The sequence below is a fragment of the Etheostoma cragini genome, chromosome 5, assembly GCF_013103735.1.
Source record: "Etheostoma cragini isolate CJK2018 chromosome 5, CSU_Ecrag_1.0, whole genome shotgun sequence".
Classification (NCBI taxonomy): domain Eukaryota; kingdom Metazoa; phylum Chordata; class Actinopteri; order Perciformes; family Percidae; genus Etheostoma; species Etheostoma cragini.
In genome coordinates, this window is record NC_048411.1 from 25,008,695 (window position 1) to 25,030,018 (window position 21,324).

At 38.2% G+C, this 21,324-nt stretch overlaps 1 protein-coding gene and 1 long non-coding RNA gene across 4 annotated transcripts in view; one reads left to right on the plus strand and one right to left on the minus strand.

Annotated features, from left to right (window-relative positions):
- Positions 1 to 21,324, plus strand: part of smarca2 (SWI/SNF related, matrix associated, actin dependent regulator of chromatin, subfamily a, member 2) — a 48,926-nt gene that overhangs the window by 21,706 nt on the left and 5,896 nt on the right. For all 3 annotated transcript variants that reach the window (XM_034871422.1, XM_034871423.1, XM_034871424.1), the window contains 14 exons: positions 6 to 169; positions 1,276 to 1,342; positions 1,442 to 1,552; positions 3,115 to 3,357; positions 4,996 to 5,109; positions 6,509 to 6,613; positions 7,033 to 7,119; positions 7,697 to 7,743; positions 10,251 to 10,417; positions 11,698 to 11,861; positions 12,067 to 12,294; positions 12,645 to 12,722; positions 14,704 to 14,922; positions 15,729 to 15,952. In XM_034871422.1, coding sequence (XP_034727313.1) covers positions 6 to 169; positions 1,276 to 1,342; positions 1,442 to 1,552; positions 3,115 to 3,357; positions 4,996 to 5,109; positions 6,509 to 6,613; positions 7,033 to 7,119; positions 7,697 to 7,743; positions 10,251 to 10,417; positions 11,698 to 11,861; positions 12,067 to 12,294; positions 12,645 to 12,722; positions 14,704 to 14,922; positions 15,729 to 15,952 — 2,018 coding nt within the window. The remainder of the gene's footprint in view (positions 1 to 5; positions 170 to 1,275; positions 1,343 to 1,441; positions 1,553 to 3,114; positions 3,358 to 4,995; positions 5,110 to 6,508; positions 6,614 to 7,032; positions 7,120 to 7,696; positions 7,744 to 10,250; positions 10,418 to 11,697; positions 11,862 to 12,066; positions 12,295 to 12,644; positions 12,723 to 14,703; positions 14,923 to 15,728; positions 15,953 to 21,324) is intronic.
- On the minus strand, positions 1,591 to 19,666 carry LOC117944591. The gene is made up of 3 exons (XR_004656613.1): positions 19,205 to 19,666; positions 16,575 to 16,576; positions 1,591 to 1,603 (listed from the first exon to the last, which is right to left on the minus strand). It is a non-coding gene; the product is annotated as an uncharacterized LOC117944591 (long non-coding RNA).

A 21,324-nucleotide genomic window follows, 5' to 3' on the forward strand; every position in this document is an offset into this window, starting at 1 on the left:
TTAAGGTCCAGGGGCTGGAGTGGATGGTGTCCCTCTACAACAACAATCTAAACGGCATCCTGGCAGATGAAATGGGCCTTGGAAAAACCATCCAAACCATCGCTCTTATCACCTACCTGATGGAGCATAAGAGGATCAATGGTCCCTTTCTCATTATTGTTCCTCTCTCGTAAGTACTCCTCAGCTTGCATCCATCATGGCTCTTATTTTGCAGTGTTGTTATGACTAAAATATTGTTTTTAAAATTACTCTAGAAAATTATTTTAGATTGCAACACACTGACGTTATCAGTCTCAATCACAAGATATGGTTATGATAACAAGAGAGGCCCTGATTGAGACACTTCATGCACCTTTTTGCTCAAATTATTATTCACTCATTATTCTTATTCAAGTGTCAGATGTGCACACTCGTCCGCCTACAAGGAGTGATGAGTCAAAGTTAGCAGCAAACACAAACGGTCTCAAGTGAGTTAATACTCTGTTTAGACAATGCTGTCTCACCAGTGCTTTATTTTATTATCCAATTTGTAAAAAGTAAAACGTGCGATTCCCTTGGTAGATGTGAGTGGTCCGTGAATACATCATACATGTTTGAATAGTTATCAGTAGAGGTGTGACGAGATACAGAGCAGCCGCCAATAGACGATTTATTTTTGTGCATAGTAACATGCACACACTTTTGCTTCCTTCCTTAAATATGGGCCATATGTGACACCTGTTTCTTCATAGAATCAATCACCTCACTAATTGAACACAACACTGCTATTATGTTAAACATGCCCCTTAGAATTACACAGAATGAGCAGCATGCATTGAATGACTGTTGGGTCTGTTGGTATTCTATGACTCCACAACACTTAACTAGTAAACCATTTTCCATGTAGAAATATCACTTCTACCAAAACATGTGATTTATGAGGTTAGTGATGTTGGATTGCTATTATTTTGAACACAACTTTAGTTGTGTTTTTTTAAATGAATAAGCAGAGGGATTGATCTGCCCCAGGGGGGCCTGGAAAGCCCTATCCAAGATAACTCTCACATTGTGAGCTACAATCTAGTTGACCCTTTGGAAAGATATTGCACGTTGCCACTTCAAGGGCAATTCTGTTCTTTTTTCTTCTTTACCCAGCCGAATGTCTCAACCATGATTAAAGACATTTCAATGAATACTCTGCCCTTTAATGTGTGATCTCAAATTCTTAGAAGTGTGTTTAGAATTCAGACCATTTTCTTACTTATCTGTTACGTGTGGTGATTTCTTTTTTACCAGGACTTTGTCTAACTGGGTCTATGAACTTGACAAGTGGGCACCCTCTGTGGTCAAAATTGCTTACAAGGTAAGAATAATTTTGCATGCTATTTTTTGTTTTCTTAGCTTTGCTATTGCTGTTGCCTGACAGAAAGTTGTCTTTTTCTCTGCATCTTTCCCATGGAAGGGCACCCCTGTGTTGCGCCGTGGGCTCGTTCCTCAACTCCGCAGCGGGAAGTTCAACGTCTTGCTGACCACCTATGAATACATCATCAAGGACAAGCACATACTGGCCAAGGTGAAGGAGTTCATTTCGAAGTTTTGTCCTCTCCGTATAATCCACTTTTCCCTTGTGCTCACACACATACACATTGTGTCCTACACCTTTTACTACTTTCTCTTTTATTAACTTAAGGCGGTTGAGAAAGTTTCCACTACAACAAAGCTAATCACTTACTGAGATTTCACCACACAAGTGCGAGTTTGAAGGTTGATGTACATAAGAATTGAAAGAGGTAGTGAGAACAGATTCTAGGTAAGGACAGATCTACGAAGTTGAGTTATAGCAGGGGCTTAAATCAGCAGCTCCAGAGGGATTTTATTTGGGTCTAAATCTGCAGGGGCATCATTATAGGTCTTTGTGGGAGTTTTTGGTACAGAACAAACGAGTCTGTGGATGTGATGGCTCTATGGGGACATACAGCACCCTACAGCAGCATTCTGACATTATAATCAGCTGCAAGTCTACTAATAATTTAGTGGACGAGTAGTAGGTTCATTAGACTGGCATGGGCTAACTTGACACCAATGCTGAACTTCAAAACATGTGAGCTCTTTTCTTTGTTCCAGTTCCAGAGCAATGGCTACAGAAGCACTCTCTGTGAGCTGCAAGGAGTTATTGACTTTTCGGGGAGACCTGAGAACAGTGCACTGCAGTAGTCAATCCTTCTTGCAATATGTGAATGCACAAGCTTCAGAGTATCTTGAAGAAAGAGTAAAAGATCTGATGTTTGTGATGCCCTTGTGATGATAGAGTGCTGTGCTAGCTGTGTTCCTTGGATGTAATCAGTTAGATTCAGTCATATAGTTGTACATGCAGTCAATGCTGCAGAAAGTTCTAATACTTTTCCCTTTTTCACAGAATTTGGGAATATATTCCTCTTTGCAGTAGTGTACTATATGTTTGTGCACAGGTACATGCACACAGTAGTGAAGCACTTAAAGGAGCTGCCTTTTAAGTCAGTCTCACACAAACACATTTAGCAGTTTATCAGACTCTCCACTAATGGGAGCTGTTCATTCATCATAACTTCAGGTGTGAGCACTTTGTTCAGTCCATTTCTTGTTTTTAGGCCTCTCTGGAGGGCAAAGTGAGTCTGATCTGGTTCTTAGCAGTTACATTGCAGCATCAACAACTGTGTAGCCCCATGTTTTACTGTTATATGAGGCTATTTCTGAAGATTTCGTTTTGTTTTGGATTAAACGGTAAAGGCCTGTATTTCAACTTAGTTTTACGATATCTGTCTAAGCATCAGAAATGTAATAAACATATGGTGGTAAGAAGCCAAAAAAATTCAGAGTAAGCAAAATGTTGCTGTTTTATTAAAGGTTTACATGTTACATTTTTCACAACATTCTAAAAGCAGTCATTATAAGCATATGAAATGAGAGAGGGAATAAGAAACTTCTCATTAGTATGCAGTGGTGTTTTGTAGCCTGAGGGCAGTCAGAATAGGAAGTTGCAGCCACTCCTCAACTCTTTTGCCATCAAAAATATTTTAAATGCAATGTTAGCCATTTTTTGCCCCACTATTTCAAAGTGTACAAATGGGGGTCCAATAAGTCTTCTTCCACATACAGATTCGCTGGAAGTACATGATTGTGGACGAGGGTCACCGCATGAAGAACCACCACTGTAAACTGACCCAGGTGTTGAACACCCACTATGTGGCTCCCCGCCGCTTGCTCCTCACCGGTACACCTCTGCAGAACAAGCTGCCCGAGCTGTGGGCCCTGCTCAACTTCCTCCTGCCCACTATCTTTAAGAGCTGCAGCACCTTTGAGCAATGGTTCAACGCCCCGTTCGCCATGACAGGAGAAAGGGTATGTACCAGGAAGAACGGCCTGGCTTAACATTTTATGTGGACGGGTGTTATAGATCAAACAGTTTGAGCTTTGTTCACTTTTTATTCCACTTAGTTATTCTATGTGTGGCGTTCTTCTTGAGTACCAGAATTGCAGTAAGAACAAAATGGTGGCAATGGTTTTCCAACGATTTAACCAAAGACTTCATCTCCTCGTTTTTTTCATTAGATACATTAGATATTAGATATTAGCAGAGAAGCCAAATCTGTTGTGTTTAACAAGAAAAAGACTACAACTACAATTAGGAAATATATAGTTCCCATCCCAAAAGTAGTTTGCAGCTGTTAGAAATTGTCTTCTGACCCTCTGAGAGAACTCAGATTGAGAATCAGTGCTGTAAGAAGAGAACATACAGTATTAATTTGTCACTTTTTGAGTGATTTTGAGGACGAAGTTTTAGATTTTCTGTAGATAGTGTACACCTTCTGAAAGCTGATTAGTTTTTTTCAGATAGGTCTGTCTTCTGATCTGTTCCTCCAAGAACTTTCCATCCCTTCAGTCATCCACCTTTCATTTCCACTGAACTGACAGCAAAAAAATGTAAAGTATAACGTTTACTAGAATTTTCATAAAGTTTGAGGTTACACAAAGGTTATTTGAAAGCATAAAACACCTGGGGAACATTCTGAATGAGGACAAATGGACTTATTATAACATCCCACAGTAAAGGTCGGATACAAACCAACATTGTTAGCAATCGGTTAGAGGTGATGTAATGTGAAAGTTTTTCTTTTTGTCATGTTTTTTCACAAGTTCTGATTAGAGCCCGACCGATAAAGGATTTTTAGGACCAATACAAATATTTGGTTCTTTAAAAATCTGATATTTTGATATTGATATTGATATTGAGAGAGAGAGAGAGAGAGAGAGAGAGAGAGAGAGAGTTTTTTTTAACTCATGACATGGTTGACTCTTCGTTTTTTTATTTTAATATATTAATTTATCAAAATCATTTGTCATTATAAAAGATTGTGATGAAGGAATATTTCAACAAAAAAGGTTGTGATTGTCCTGTTCTCTTTGCTCACAGAAGGTTACAGTAGGTTAAACCTATAAACCCAATTTGATGTATTAAAAAAAACATAACTCTCCATAAACTTGTTTGAGTTTGTAAATGTCTTTTAGGGTTGGCTCTAACTAGCAGGTCACTTCGCAAAGAAAATTAAAATAAGAAGAATTGTTTATTTTTAAGCAGCAAGCAAGTGGAACTTTGAAAGGCAGAGCGGAGCTGTTCGTTAAAAGAAGACATTGTTTAATTCTCCAAATCCTATGAGCTGCTAAGCATGCTGGTATTTTGCTGAGCGAATATCTTTTTTTATATGGTCTTTGTATGAGGCCAATTTAGTTATTGTACAGTTCTGAACATTAAGAAATGCAAACGGGAGAATTCAGACACAGTTACACATTCACATTATTCATGTGTTATATGAATAATTTATAATTCCTATGTATTATGTATTGTTGTTTTTTTATTTTGTTATACTACAGTGTTAAGGACTCATTAGTGGGTCACAGCGTGTTACTGTGGTGCTTCATCCTGCTGCTTCGTATCCATAACAACATTTGGTCATGTATTTTGCTTTCTGATTTATTTAGGTCGACCTGAACGAGGAGGAGACCATCCTGATAATCCGGCGTTTGCATAAAGTGCTCCGCCCCTTCCTGCTACGCAGACTGAAGAAGGAGGTGGAGTCTCAGCTGCCAGAGAAGGTGAGATTAAACATACAAACTTTATTTGATGCAACCTAATAATATCTGCTGCATTGTTTGCAGAAACTTAACCGTTTTCATTAAATTTGCATATTCCAACTAAACATTGACAAATGTACAACAGACCATGTTTTTGTCTACAGAGGAAGGAGTAATGCCATTACCAAAAATAATTCCAATTATGTGGTTAATAACCTTTACATAGTGTGTTTTGAAGGGTCTTATCTTGCTTATTTTATGGTCGCGTATTAACAATCCAAATGTAATCATTTTTTATTCAAATGTTGGGGCTGTACTCTCTTTAAATGAAAACTCAGGGGCACAGAGTTTGACGTACTTGATATTAAATCAAGTGTATGTGTGTATGTATGTATATGTATATGTATATATATATATATATATTATACTATATAATATATTTGTATATGTCTTATTTTTTATATTATACTTGTTGTACAGATCCTTATTACATTGTGGGTCAGAAATAAAACGTATTTTCAATGGCTCTGGATATCTGGCACATCATGCCACTGTGTCAGAGCTGTGCAGAAACCTGAAAATGATGTGCATCCTTTCCTCATAAAGATCCAATAATCTCTGTGGCCCCGGTGTAAATGAATTTATCAAGGCAACACGATTGCCTTGTTATCATCTTAAATTAATACAAAACACTGTGACCATCCCCTTTTCCCAGAAGCATCTTCGGTCTAAGATGATTGTAAAAGCCATTTTGTTGAGATTAAGAGGTGTTTTCCAAAGGCAACAAAACAGAAGGCACTCTGAGAAATGATCTTAGATCATTAAGTGACTCCGACGCTCCTGGACGAGACAAGCAGAATCTTTAGAAGCTCCAGGAACCAGCAATACATGCTTTTTTTCAAGTTTTAATGTTCTTTTATCATGTAAACTGGTATTTTTTGTTAAGCAATGTTTAATGTAAAATGAGAAATAATGTTTTACAAATTCATTCAGCGATTGATCTGCCAATCTGTAATCTTTTACAATACATTTTACTCCTATGATTTATATTTGTATGTGTTAGATTCTAGTTAAAATTATTATTTTAATACAAATCTGTAAGAGCACAGTTGGAAGAAGCCTGAGATTCAAGAATGTCATTGCCAATGACTGCTTCACTGTTTTTACATAGGACCGTAAAGAACTTGAACTTAAAACTTTAGAAGATGAACACTCTTAACTTCTAAGACCAATCATTATTCAGACCATATTCTTCAAAACATAAGTATCTTTAAGAAGTTTATAAATGTAATGACTTGCATGACTTACTGTAGAGATTGTCCTTTGTATGTAAATTATGGGATAAATTATCTGCACAGTATTGTGCCTTCCTTTCCCTCTTTCCTTTTCTCTTACTTTGTATTTCCTTTGTTACACACAGGTGGAGTATGTCGTAAAATGTGACATGTCTGCCATACAGAAGGTTTTGTACCGCCACATGCAGAGAGGCATCCTTCTCACTGACGGATCAGAGAAAGACAAAAAGGTGAACATTTTTAGGGTTTGTTGCTGACATAAGAAGGTCCCTGAGTTTTGTTATATAACTGGAGTTACAGTTGCACTGAAGTTTTTCAATAGATGAAAAGTATTTTGCAGCTTTTATTGAACTTCTGAAGCTAGATCAAAGCTTTTAGCCTTAGCCTGAAAGCTTTTGTGCGTAACTTTCGTGATAATAATTAACGTCCTTTACATTCAAGCCATTGCCAAATGAGTTGCTGCAAAGCTAATTAAGGCTTTGAGCTCCACACAACTCTCTCTGTATTTGTCAGTGTGGCTGTGTTCTCAGTTGAGAGAAGTGGCAGTGATATGATATGTGAATGCTGTCATTGCAGGTTTAAACTAGCATGAAGACAAGTATCATTGTTTTGATCTGGCATTCATTGTTTTTCATTCATGTTTCTCCAGGGCAAAGGAGGAGCAAAGACCCTGATGAACACTATCATGCAGCTGAAGAAGATCTGCAACCATCCATATATGTTCCAGCACATTGAGGTGAGTGCTGCTAACACCATGATCACTGATACAGGCTCTTAAAAGCTTGTAAATACTGACACAGGAGAATATGAAAATGGTTTCCACTTTGGGCCCAATTTTCATGAAACTTGGTGGAAGGGTATAGCATGACACAGAACATTTGGGAGTGGATCCTAATCACAAGGAGGAAGAACGGCCTGGCTTAAAACAACTGACTTCCCGACTAGGAAAATTTACACTGCATTACCATGGTGAGATATAGCTTTCCTTGGCTTGCCTGGGAGAGGTACCCCCCCCCCCCCCCTTTTTTTTTTTGGTAATTTAATTTTTTGTTAAAGCTTTTGTTCAAGCACTAACATCTGGGATGTGTTTTATGTTCTTGTTATAACTTTAAAACAAGTCTCTCATAAGAAAACATTTGTAAATGTAAAGATTTAAAGTAATCATCAGTCTGCCGTTACAATACACAAAATACCTCCCTTAATTTTTAAGAAGAGAGACTTTGGTTTGGAAATCTATTCCCAGGACAGAACAGGACGAATTAAAATTGTGGATGTCAGTTCATTATTTAAAAGGTAAATGTTCTCTGTTGCAGGAATCTTTTGCTGAGCACTTGGGCTTCCAAAATGGTGTCATCAGTGGGTAAGTCAGCCAAAACAAGTGTTTCCTTTACATGAAACACTGGATTTTACTGTGTTGTTACCATCCAATGCTACAAATCAGAAAAAGTGACAGAATCCTGTACGTGTGTTAACATAGCATTCAAAGATATCATATTTGTATGAGCTTAAAAACTTTAGTTAAGAAGTGACTTGGTAACACTTCACTTCAACCTCCCTTATTTAGCATTTATGAGCACCATATAACATTTGCTATTAAACATAATTTTTTTTAAAACACTTATAGTACGTTAATATGTTTAAGTATTTATTATTATACAATATTTATAGTGTGTGTGTGTGTAAATATATAAATATATATATATATATATATATACTGTGCATATGTTTAATATTTTCATTTAACCTTTAATTATTCAGGAAGGTTCACTGAGAGGCAGCCTCTCTTTTGCAGGAATGCCCTGATCCCATTCACACAGTTACACAATCATCCCTGGAAGCTGCCCGGTACACTGAGCAGCTCCACTGGAGCGGTTGGAGGTTAAGAGCCTTGCTTAAGGGCACCTCAGTGGTGGTAATGAGGGAGGGACATGCACTGCTCTTTCACCCAGATTTTTATATATATATTGTCTATATGTAAAGACTTCTCCTACTTCTCTATGGTGATTTGTTTATAAACCATCCTTTACCAATAGGTGTCTGCAGGACTAGGTGAAAACATGAATAAACACATCTGCTTACAGCTACATTATAGTGTGTTATAAAGCAGTTATTATTATATGCTTATAAATGCAAAATTAGAGGGCTCAGATCGATGGTTAGATGATGTTAACACATCACACAGCTGCATAAAGAAAATCCAACTAACAACACAAGTTGTAGCTTCCGTTCATGTGTTTTATGTTGTTCTGAACATTAATACTTTAATCATAAACACTAGATTGTTTATAGAACACCAGCCACTGATATCTTTCCATTTGTTTTTTTTCTGAACAAACAAATGGATTGCCATTTATTAACATTGTTTGCACTGTCATTGTCATGTTTTTTTACTTTGTGTTAAAGTGTAACTCTCGCCAAAATGCAACCTAGGGTCTTTTTGTGATTGTACCCGAGTTAAACCTTAGTTTAAAAGCATAGTAGGACAGAAGCACCACTTTTAAGATTCACCGTATTCTCGTTTTTGATCAAATCTCCTCAATTCTCTCCTCCTGGGAGAGCTAGGGGCACTAATATGATAGCATCAAAATTAACATTTTTAAACCACGAAGAAGGCTCAACACAACATGAAACTTTGTTTGAAGTATCACCATGGGCACTACAAATGAACTTGAGCATTGAGAACATTGATTGTGTACTCAGAGTTTACTAAAAAGAAAGGTTTTAAACGACTCATTTTAGCAGTTGTTTTTTCTGCTCCCTGCCATCTTGCAAGTCAAAAAATGTTAATCTCCGTATGTAGCATAACAGGGAGGAGAGTAAAAATGTAAAGCTCTTAAAGCTTAGTTCAATGTAAATGGTCGGATAATTTGTTGTTTGGTCGTTTGTGAGCAGAAAACCTAACTTCTAAAGTGAGTCGTTCAAAACCTTTCCTTCTTCGAGCAAAGTTTCATGTTGTGTCGAGCCTTCTTATTGTTTTAAAAATAGGGATTTTTACGCGATCATAGTAGTGTCCCTAGCACTCCCATTCAAAAAGGATCCCATTAGATCCAATATGGAAATATGGTAAATCTTATAAGTGGCGATTCCATCCTAATTATGCTTTTAATCTCCTTGAAGCAGTACAGTAATCAAATACCTAATGTGAGAATATGTGGTATAAATGTAAAAAGCCAGTTTGTCAGATAATTGCTGCATCTCTGCAGTACTAAATGGTACTTAGAAGCAAATAGTAGGGCTTTACTGACGTCGTATTTTATAGTGCCGACTTCTGACACTCTACACTGTAGCCGAGTTTATTCCCTCCAAACCAGTTGATGGTAACACACCTATTTGCATTTCATTTTTGCAACATCTCAAAAGTTTGCCTAAAATTTGCTTGGCAGGTGAATGGTATCACAACTACGGACAGTGTTGGACTATAGGTTAGACGTGCGAGCTTGTGATTAGAAAATCCGGCAGGATCAATTTGGGTGGGTAACTGAGGTGCCCTTGAGCAAGGCTCTTAACTCCAACCGTGGCAGTGGAGCTCCTTGGCCACCAGATCAGACTGTGGTTGTGTGGGTCAGCTTCCAGGTGTAAATGTGTATATATGTGTGAATGTGATCAGTGTGTTCCTGCAACAGAGAGGTTAGTTCTCAGTGAAGCTTCCCTTAAAAAGATCAAAGCACTGTTGTACCAAAGTACAACCTCACAGAGCTGTTAGCATGACTGTAGACTATTGTAAGAAAAAATACACCGAACAAATAGCATCAGGGCATTATTGCCCACTTAGACCGTTACCCGCTGTCAAAATAGATGTCACTGAGACTTTAATAATCAGTATATTGGTAATAATGTCTCATTTTTTGCCTCATAACCTCCACCCAGGCTTGATCTGTATCGAGCTTCTGGGAAGTTTGAGCTCCTAGATCGCATCCTGCCAAAGCTGCAGGCCACCAACCACAGAGTCCTGCTGTTCTGCCAAATGACCACTCTGATGACAATCTTGGAGGACTACTTCGGCTACCGAAACTTTCAGTATTTACGTCTTGACGGTAAGCTCACACCCTTACTTATGTTTTAAACAATTTATAATCATCAAATCTACAGGTGATTACATTTAACTGATGTGTGTATAATGTATAAAAAATAATTATTAGAGGTGTCCCAAACCATATCGGTGCTGAACAGGGCATATGTGAATATACTTACTAGGAATGTTCCGATCCAAATTTTCAGTCCTGATAACGATACCCGGGCTTTGTGTATCTGTTTATACCGATCCAATACCGTTGAATTAATAATAAACTGAATGCCTTCCACGTTATACCTTCCTTCTACCTTGTGGAGGAGACCAAGGGCACCCTGACTTTCCTAACTTAGACAAAAAAACATAGATGTAATGTATTGAATTTTATAATTGTTATTTAAAAAAACAATTGTGCATTGAAATCAAAACTTGAATGTAATCAAAAACCCTAAAATAAATTTAAATAAATAAAATGTAGCAGTAGAAACAAAATAGCACATTGGTCAAACATACAATAGTCGAACAGTAACCAAACATTGGAAAAACTGGATCAGCCCCTGGATTGGTTAATTGTTCCAGATCCAGCTATTTTGTCAATACCGGGGCCAATACCGGATTGGTACACCCCTAGTACTTACCAGTTAATATAAATCAATCGATCCTTTACTGTACTCTACTGAGTTTTGTCCACCTCAGCTGACTGTTCTCTGGTTAAAGTGCTCTATGCAAGCTCTATGCAAGCAGTCCGGTCTCACACCACCTTGCAGTAACTCGCAGTTTAGTGTGTTTTATGGCAGTAATTCAAGATTTTGAGAGAAGCTTATAAAATGCTGAAAGTGAAAGTCAGATGAACATTTTTAGCTTGAGGTGAAAAGTTACAGTCTATGAATTCACATAAGTAATATGGTCTATATCCCAAGAATGAAAGGGATAAAAAGAATCAGGGTATCATTTTGATAATCAGCTTTTACACCATCCACTCAGCACTTTCAGAAAGGAACTAAATTAAGAGATTTGTCTCAGATATGCAGCTGAGGACTGTGAACCTCCTTAGTTAGCATGATTTAATCATATATATAAACTGGTTATGGAATGGTTTTGTCACATTTTAAACCCTGCCTAATTAGAGAGACCACATGGCCTTTTCAAACACCTCTGGAAATGTTAAATTATTCAGAGAGGAGGCACAGTATACGAGGGACACTTTGACTTTCACTACGCTTTAGATCATAAAGAATAAGAAAAAGTTGCACTCTTTCCAAAGAAACTCTTCATTTCAAAAATGATCGTGCTTTGGTGTTTTAGGAACTACCAAGTCTGAGGACCGAGCGGCCCTGCTGAAGAAATTTAATGAGGAAGGATCTCAGTACTTCATTTTCCTGCTCAGCACCAGAGCCGGTGGCCTCGGCCTCAACCTGCAGGCTGCCGACACTGTTGTCATCTTTGACAGTGACTGGAACCCACACCAGGTACATCCATCCTGAGAGTTTATTAGTTTAACCTGTTTTTGCTCTCATTATTGAAAGTGTCCAATATTTAGTTTATAGTGTTGGCAGTTTTTGGTAGAAGACGCCAAAGCAGTTTAAACGTTTTTTTTATTACTAAAAGGTGTTTTAAATCTCCTCTTTTACATTGATATGATCTAATATATTCTCTTTCACCTGCTGATTCCAGGACCTTCAGGCGCAGGACCGGGCTCACCGCATCGGTCAGCAGAATGAGGTTCGTGTGCTTCGTCTCTGCACCGTCAATAGTGTGGAGGAGAAAATCTTGGCAGCTGCCAAATACAAACTCAACGTGGATCAGAAGGTCATCCAGGCGGGCATGTTTGACCAGAAGTCCTCGAGCCATGAACGCCGTGCCTTCCTCCAGGCCATTTTAGAGACTGAGGAGCAGAATGAGGTACACTCTAAGTTTATAACTTGGGTTTTATTATATACCTGTTATTATTTATCTTAGTAAGACAAGGTATTTCTGCTTGATTTGAGATTTGTATCTATGAATGTAGGAGGCCATTAATAGATTTCTTCCCTCTAGTTAAATTATGGATACTGGTTTTGATTGAATTACTGCAGAGACAGCTCCTCAGCAACTTAACTATCCTTCACATATAATATCACATGTTTGCTACTTATCTGTTATTTGATCAATTCTGTATGCTGTGTGTGACTGTTTAGTTTTAAACTAATTATGCGTGGCTTCTGTTTTTCTGAGTCAGTTAAAACTCTCTTTTGATGTTCTTCCAAATGTAGGAAGAAGATGAGATACCCGATGATGAGACCCTCAACCAGATGATAGCCCGCAATGAAGATGAATTTGAGCTTTTCATGGTAAGAAAAGCACACATTTTTGCGAAGTGAAACTCCAAAATAACCGGTCTTAAAGAAGAGAAGCTGACAGCTGGTTGTCTTACATCTACCCCCAAAACAATTGTGGGTTTAGACCATTATTCAGGTTAAACGTCATCATTGGTACAGGCACCATCAGACTTGGCAACAACTGTCCCCCATACATTTCTTCTTTCATACTATATGCCTGAATTGCCATGGATACAGGACTTACAGTCACCATGTCACTCACAGTGCACACAGTTTCAACAGAGTTACACAACTCTGTTTGAAATGTCTAGTACAGTTTTCTGCGTCTTGGCTCAACTACTAGTTTGATAAATCCTAACTGGCAGGGTGCAAGATGTTAAATATTCATGAGCTACTGGAAGCCAGCCAAATGACATGGTTGGCACTCAGTGTGGTAACTTTGCTAAAATTAGTTATGCGTAGCATAGCTTAAGAACCTACAGAATAGCTGACATGTGCCTCCTCCAAAATAACTACATGTTGGGACAGTGCCAGTTACAGAGAGTTCAAGATCTATGATTGGTCACCTTGGCTCCGTAGCTTTCTCTTTTTCAGTAAGATTCCTCTAACAAAGCCATCTCTGCAAACCATTCGCTCACTGCAATTCCAGTTCTCTATCACAGTGAATGAAAGGACATGAAGATGGCAGTAGTCTGCTATTAAGTGAGATAAAGTGCGATAGTCCTCCAGCTTGTAGTCTCGCTTTGCCAGACCCTCCTCCAAAGCGCGCTGGCGTCAAGAATTGGAGAGGAAGGAACTGGTTTTGGTGGAACATTTGTACGTCTAAAGGTTTAGTCGTGCAACAGAAAACTCAGACTGGACAGATGATCTAGCTAGCTGTCTGGATTTCCCCTTCAGAGTTCTGAGAAAAGTTACACATAGTCCTCATAAATCGCCCGGAGGTTAAAATGCCAACACAGATGAGCGATGTCCGTCTTAATTGAGTAAAATCTGGCAGATTTTCCAGTGGCAGGGGAGCTATCCCAGAAGCAGAACGTCAACAATATAAACTAACCAGCTTGTAACTAGGGCTGCATGATTATGACCAAAATGATAATCATGATTATTTTGATCAATCTTGAGATCACAATTAATTATCACGATTATTTGTTGATTTTAACCAAAACAACTTTTGTTGTCACATAGGCTATTTATAACTGCTTTCACATCCATATTATGCTACATTCTTCTTATGTTGAAGTTGTATGTTGTATAGACATACAGCTACAACACATGTAAATGAAAATTAGCTATATGAAATAAATAGCGTAGGATATACAGTATATATATATATAAAATTTGTTTTTTTTAAATGTATCTCTGAGAAAGCTCCTTCACTTGTTTTCAACAATAACTGATTAAAAGGGGTAGAGAGGGAGTGCGATAGACGCTACTCACAGAGTGACGGCTGATTCATTTTGAATGGGTCCAACACGGGTCGAATGTTGGGTCAGCAGAGTTACACACGTATGTATGAAATGTCTGTGTCGTCACTGCACTGCATTTTTATGAACTATGATATTCTGGCCATGGGTCACGTCTCTTGCAGGTCCAGCAGCTCCGTCTCACAAGCTATTACTCTACGACCTGCAGTTAGTTGCATTCAATGACTTCTTCTGTTTCAATTCAATAAATTTAGCAGCCCTATTTGTAACTGTAGCTATATTAGTACATGTGAGGCCCACTGTCACTCTATAACACCAAGTAAGAAAAAAAAATGGTAACACAGAACAGTGGAGCTTATAATTGAAGCCCAATATGGCCTCATCATGTACAGTACATCCATGTAGTGATGGGGGTGTTATGTCAACGGGAGAAATCTATGAGACTGCTGTTAACCCTTGATTTAGGTAAAAACCATCTTAAAGGTTCCATTTACTCGGTATAACCTAAAAGAACCAAGAATTGTGTCACTATCTGCTCTTCAAACTGAGGTATCTTTTCTTCTCTGTAGCGCATGGACATGGACCGACGCCGGGAGGAAGCCAGGAACCCAAAGCGCAAGCCTCGTCTCATGGAGGAGGACGAGTTGCCTTCTTGGATCATTAGAGACGAGGCCGAGATCGAACGGCTTACGTATGAAGAGGAGGAGGAGAAGATGTTCGGCCGAGGGTCACGCTGTCGTCGGGATGTGGACTACAGCGACACTCTGACTGAAAAACAGTGGCTACGGGTAAAGTCTGAGAATTTATATCAATCTATGACAGTGATCTTTTTATTAAACTGCAATCTATGGGGTTGTTATTTATGAACCCTAATAGTTATGAAATCGCAAACCACTGTGGCTGCAGAACTGTTAAAAAAGTATTTCTTTTCCACTTCTTCACTGTAGAAGTAGTGATAAATAATGGTTATTGTGTTGACTGATTTGATTTGCATGAACGCTCCACACCTGTTGAACACTACACTTGTTTAGACATTAACTCAGTGTACACTACAGTCTACTACCCTTAATATGCAGTCTCATTGTTTATTTTCAAGACTGCCACTGCAACCTGCCCTTTAATTTATTTGGTCTAATACAAAGAATCTTTTTCTTTTGTATTTTATTTTAGTTCATGTTACCAATTCATAAATCAGGGTTTATAATCTATCCAAAGAAGTAGTTACAGACAAGTAGCTTGTTCAACGTTATGGTCTAGCTCCCAACACTTTCAACTTCCCTACCTTGTCTGTGGCTCTCATTTCATCAGACAAGACCAGACTAAATATGTTAACGAGGTAACGACACGTCCAATTTTTATGCACCAATGTCCAAAAAACGCTGACTAAGACTAAATTAAAATGCATTGTTGTTGACAAAAAAAGACAACAGAAAAATGTTATGCATAAAATAAAAACAAAGGAACTCTCTCTTCATTTTTGTCTACAATCATTTGTACACAAATGTCAGTGATCCTATAATGTCATATCATATGTGGGTAGTTTAAAATAATTGTGGATCAACTCTGTTTTTGCTCTGGCTCTTCTCCACTTCAGGCCATTGAGGATGGAAACCTGGAAGAGATGGAGGAGGAGATCCGGCTGAAAAAGCGCAAACGCAAAAGACGCCAGGACAAAGACTCGTCAAGCAGAGACGACGGGGGCTCTAAGGCCAAGAAGAAACGTGGGCGTCCACCAGCTGAGAAACACTCCCCCAACCCCCCGAAACTCACCAAGCAAATGAATACCATCATCGACACGGTCATCAACTACAGAGATGGGTAAGTAGACATATGTACACCTTGTTACGTGTCAAATGTACTTACAACTTACAGCATCATTACAGTAATTACAGTGATTGTGCATTGGGCCGTGAAGGGTGTTCAACATGTTTCTGAGAGCAAAGCAGTACTGTGGCTGAACACATTCTGTGTAGACACTGATGGAGGCCTAAAATATTACTGTTTTGATGGTGAATTGCATCTTTTGCTACATGGACAGTAGAGATGAGGCGTAGCACCCACTTTAAAACCTGGGGGAGGTGTTGTAGAAATAGTCAGCGTTGTACGCATTACTGCTTCAGCACATCACTTGTAAACCTGCGAGTTGTAACAGTATGAAAATTGAACCTCACGGTTATTGTGACCACAATTATCACAGTTTTCAGTATTATCGCTTTATTTTTAAAATTGTGGTCAATATGTTCAGAAAGCACTGATGGGCCTACACAAGCTGAAATAGTTTCAAAAAGTGTAACAGTGTTTATTATATTACAAAAATATAGGCAATAGGCTTGTTAAAACTATTGAAAACTGGCTACTGAAACACTGGCCATCTGTAAGGTGTCCGGTAAGAGCTTGAACCAGAGATATCTGACTTTGAGATCCAGGAAGATTTATTTACAACTCCAACATGAATCAGAATTGAGGCTGCAGCCACTGATCTGAATTTAACAAGCGCACCAGCGCGCTTCCCCCTCCGGCGTCAACTAATAACTCAGAGAAAGTTCCAAGTTCGGAAAATAGCGGTGGAAAAATATGAGGAGTTGAATGTCCAATATTTAAGAGCTCATCTCTGTTAAATGTTACCAGAGAATCTTGGCAGAAAACAGACAAAATAAACAAAAACACAAAAAGCACAATGGAGCGTCGTCCAGAGGCGGCCATCTGCCGCGCCATCTTGCATCGCATCTGTAGCAGAAGCTACAGAATAGTTTTAACTTAAGTTCTGGGCTACGTAGCTACATAACTTTAACTATTCCGAACGGAAAATAAAATGTCCGTTGTCCTGCTGCTACATTCTGTTCCCTTCTCCAGTCTGAGCGTGAGTGCTTGGCAGGAGATCAAAGCGATGATTCTCATCACGGATTTGTGAATGATCTCAGGAGAGAAAGCATGTGTTACTGTCCTAACTATGAGCTTTTTTTACAAGGCTGATGAATGTCCTGAGTGCTGTTATCTCCTCTTACCAAAATGATTTCAACTTCAAGAAAAGAAACACAAGTTGGAGGCTATGCAGTGCGCGGCAACTTCAGGAGCCTCAGTTGAATCTGGGGAGGATTAAACACAGGGTTTCCACACCATGGTAATCTGCTGCGATGATAAGGATATTTTAAATAAAAACGGTAATTGTTACCGTCAGTATTTCTACCGTGGTTTACCGTTACACCAGTGACTGTTACATCCCTAAAACCTGCGTATAGCACAGTAATGTTTTTGAAAGATTAACATTTTTAGTCGCTTTTGCGTTATAATTGACTATATGTTAAAATCCAGGTTATACCAGTAATATACAACAACATTTTGTCTGGTTTAAACAGAAGGCTCTGGGTTTTGCTGATATCAGCTGCTCCCACAAAAAAACAGACACTTTGAAAAATAAAGACCAAAATTAAAGCTACCAACCTTAGAACAATAAATTGAATTTTACTTTCATAAATATCCGTTAAAACTAGAACCGCCAGGCTTTTTAGAGTATTCTAGGAGAGAGGAGAAGCTGAGGAGAGTATTTGTGTGGTCTATGCTTACGTTATGTGTCTCTGTCCCTCTCATATTCACCCATGCATTAAACAAGTGTATTTGTATTCCCATTACTCAAATATTTACTGGCTGACTAGTATGCCGAAGCTTTTTCCAGGAAACTGCTACCAGCCTTTCCAGAAGTCAAATTCTTTCCTCCCCCAGTTGATGGTTGTTCACCCCAGAGCATCTCAATCATAGCTCTGGCCCTCCTCTCACTTCACTAGTCTGGAACAGAGTTTGAAATTTCCATTCCCTGACTTTAGGATTCCTAATTTGGTTTCCCTATTAAACAAACGAAACCTCTGAAGTGCAAAAAGTAAAACAAGAGTGCAACTTAGATTTGCCTCCTGGAAGTTATTCAATTCATAATCTCTTTAGTGGAGGAAGGCAGCAGTCTAGCCTCTATTTCCTCCAGAGGAATTTAACACTAGAACTGCCTTAGCCCAAGACATTTATGTTGGGAGAAAACTAAATTGCATTATTCCATCATTGGGTTTCCTTCCTGACTTGATTTTTCCTGAATACCTATTCTGTGCATGCCTATATTTTCATAATGATTGAATAACATTTACAAAACCAGATAGATGTACTTGTGGTGGTTTTTTTTGTGTGTTTTTTTACAAAAACATACCCCCTTCAGTTGGCAACAGAATTGCAGATTAACATTGATACTCTCCTCCGTGGCCGAATTGACACATTTATGATGCACATATAATCACTAATACTCACACTCAGGTATGTATGCCCACAGTATTTATCCTTTCAAATGTGTAAAATATGAGAAATGAAAGTGATGTCCTGTGTGTGCACTATAACCTGTAATATCAGGAATGTGTGACTCACTGGTGTGACTCATTCAAACAAAACACTACGTTCATAAATTGTATTATTTTTATAAGTTGGTGTGGAAGTGCGCAATTATATGAAAGGGTATGTTGTCCGTGTTGATTTTGTGTTCACCGGTAACTATCTGGACCATTACTCAGTCGGGTGGCAGCTGAAAATATTTGTATAATAATAGATACCATATGAAAACCTCATATTTTTGTTTGGGTTCAAGCTGTTAGCGAGCTGTTTGGCTGTGTATGGTGTGTGATGGCTGCGTATGTGTTTGTCCTTGATTCAATAGAGATGTAGAGTGCTTGATAAAGGGTAACTACTGTTTTTCTCAACCTATTTTCCTATGTTTTTGTGTCTTAGTGAGGGAACAACAGTCTTTAAAATTGGTCTGGTATTAAGCATGGCCGCGCGGTCGGTAGCGGCGAAACAAGCTACAGTGTAAGTTATTATGGAAATTGTGCAGCTCGTGTTTACCTTAACAAAAATGCTTGCGGTGCCACTGACAGCCTCAGAATAATATTCTGAAGGAGCGTTCTGAAATTGCGTTCACTAAACCCACCAGACTCCATGTAAATAAAAAGTGATTTTTATCGTTGTAAAATACACTTCATGAAAAGTCGACGGAAACAAAATAAAACTATGAAAAGCTGTTTTGTCGTCTTTCCACTTAACCCATCGCAACTCTAGTTTTGGTTGTAATAAACAAATAGTTTACCGATTTAAAATGTGAAAATATGTTGGCTCTATACACACTAAAAGTATTGCTTTTTATTTTTAAAGGGAGTCTGGTGGGTTTAGGTCTAGTGACTTCAGAGTTGTTTCTGGTTAAACAGATAGGTTTCAAAGAGGGTTAAAGGTCTGTCTCTGAAGGGTTCCTTTCCATAATGTTGTCAGACAAATATCATAAATATTAATCTGAGCATGTCAGTGGCAAAACAACACTTTTGTTAAGCAAATGCAAGCTGGACAATTGACCTATTAACTTACATTGTAACTTGTTGTTTTTCCGCTGCTGACTGCAGGGATCTTGCTTAAAACTGGACCAATGTCAAAGATTGTTTTTCCTAACAGTCACTTAGACACGAAAATATAGGAATATTTAGTCCAGGTTGGGGGGAAAAAACGGCAGTTAGCCTTTAATGGCCCATCAGCCCAAACAAAAGGATACATGCTCTTTTGGGCATCTAAGTTCCCAGCCATTCTAAGGCTCTAAGGTGTACAGTACATACATATAAAGTGTGTTCCACACAGACGTTGAATCTATTTTGAAACTATTTTTTTTACCGTCTTTCTGACGGTAGCCATTAGAAGAGTTGAAGCCGTCATGGTCACATTTCCATTCATTCCAGTGTCTTCGACGGAAGTGAACAATTAGGTCTGTTCCCAGAGGTTCCCGTTGCCATAACGCTGGGCTGAGAGGCATCACACTTAATACATCAAATGTGTAGAAACCCATTTTGAACATAACATCCACCTTTTGTGATTTCAGCACAGTTAACACAGTTGATCTAAGCTCACAGCATGTTAAGAAGTCCAAGGCACCGCAGTGGGGTAATTGTACAATATATACAATAAGTCTTCTGGGATCAGCAGCCTTGAGACTAGGCTGAACTACCTTTAGCTGGATTTTTTTTATTTTTAAGTATTATTTAAAAAAAAAAAAGAACAATCAGGGAATGATTTATTTTTGATAATTATAAAAAAGGGTCAAATATAGTAATTCAAAAAATTTTAAAAATATGATTTGAAAAAACAAAACCTTTTTCATAAGTAGTTAAAAGAGTGTTTTAAAAACAAAAACAATTTTGTTTCCAGGAAGAAAAAAAAAAATTGTAGATGCATACTGACATGAAAATTGTATTGTAAGTAGTTTTGCACATACAAGACATTTGCCTTGGTGTTTTGGTACATACCATTAACCACAGTGCAAAAGTGATTGAAATAATACTAAATAAAAATACACTTTGAATAGTACAATAGAGGGCATGGGTGTGAAAATGTATCTGTTTAAAAGTCAGCAAGGTATAGTACAGACAGAAGACACACAGTATATATACGTGTGTGTGTGTGTGTGTGCGTGTGTGTGTGTGTGTGTGTGTGTGTGTGTGTGTGATCAAGTAATTATGTAAAACAAAACTGGACGGTGAAATTGAATTGAATTCTACGGATTCCACTTCCGCAGTAGGCGGATCCCTGTTTATTGCTCTTGTCTCTACCGATTGTTATCAGACGCACATTTAGTTGTAGCTTTTAGTTTATTCAGTATATTTTTTTCACTCAGAAAAGTCTTTTTATTTACGTTTCTTGCACAGCTGGTCCAGGATTTGAACTCCTTTCAAAGAGGCCTGTTTCTCTTGCCTCAAGATTGCTTGTTTAGAGATGTTTATGTTAACAGCCAGAAGTTGATTATGGCACAATTTAACCCCTAAAAAAAAAAATATATATATATATATATATATAATATAAATAGCTATAATATCAGGCATTGATAGTTTGCAGCAGATAGTTCAGTGTTGCAGAGATGTTTGTGTTAGTGTAGAAAACCTTTTTGGAAGGAAGCGATGCAGATGAGCAGCAATAGATAACTTATATTTGAGTGAACAAGTAATCTAATTGAGTATGAAGTCTATACATTATAATTAATACAAAGAGCCAACAACTCTGTGTGCGTTTGTGTTTTATTCATCCTGCTCAATGAGATTTTTTGTTTTAGTTGCCTTATTGCAATTCTTTCAATGTGCTCAGTTTCTTGATGTTTTCCTCCCTACTTGTAACAGCCAACCTAGCCCCAA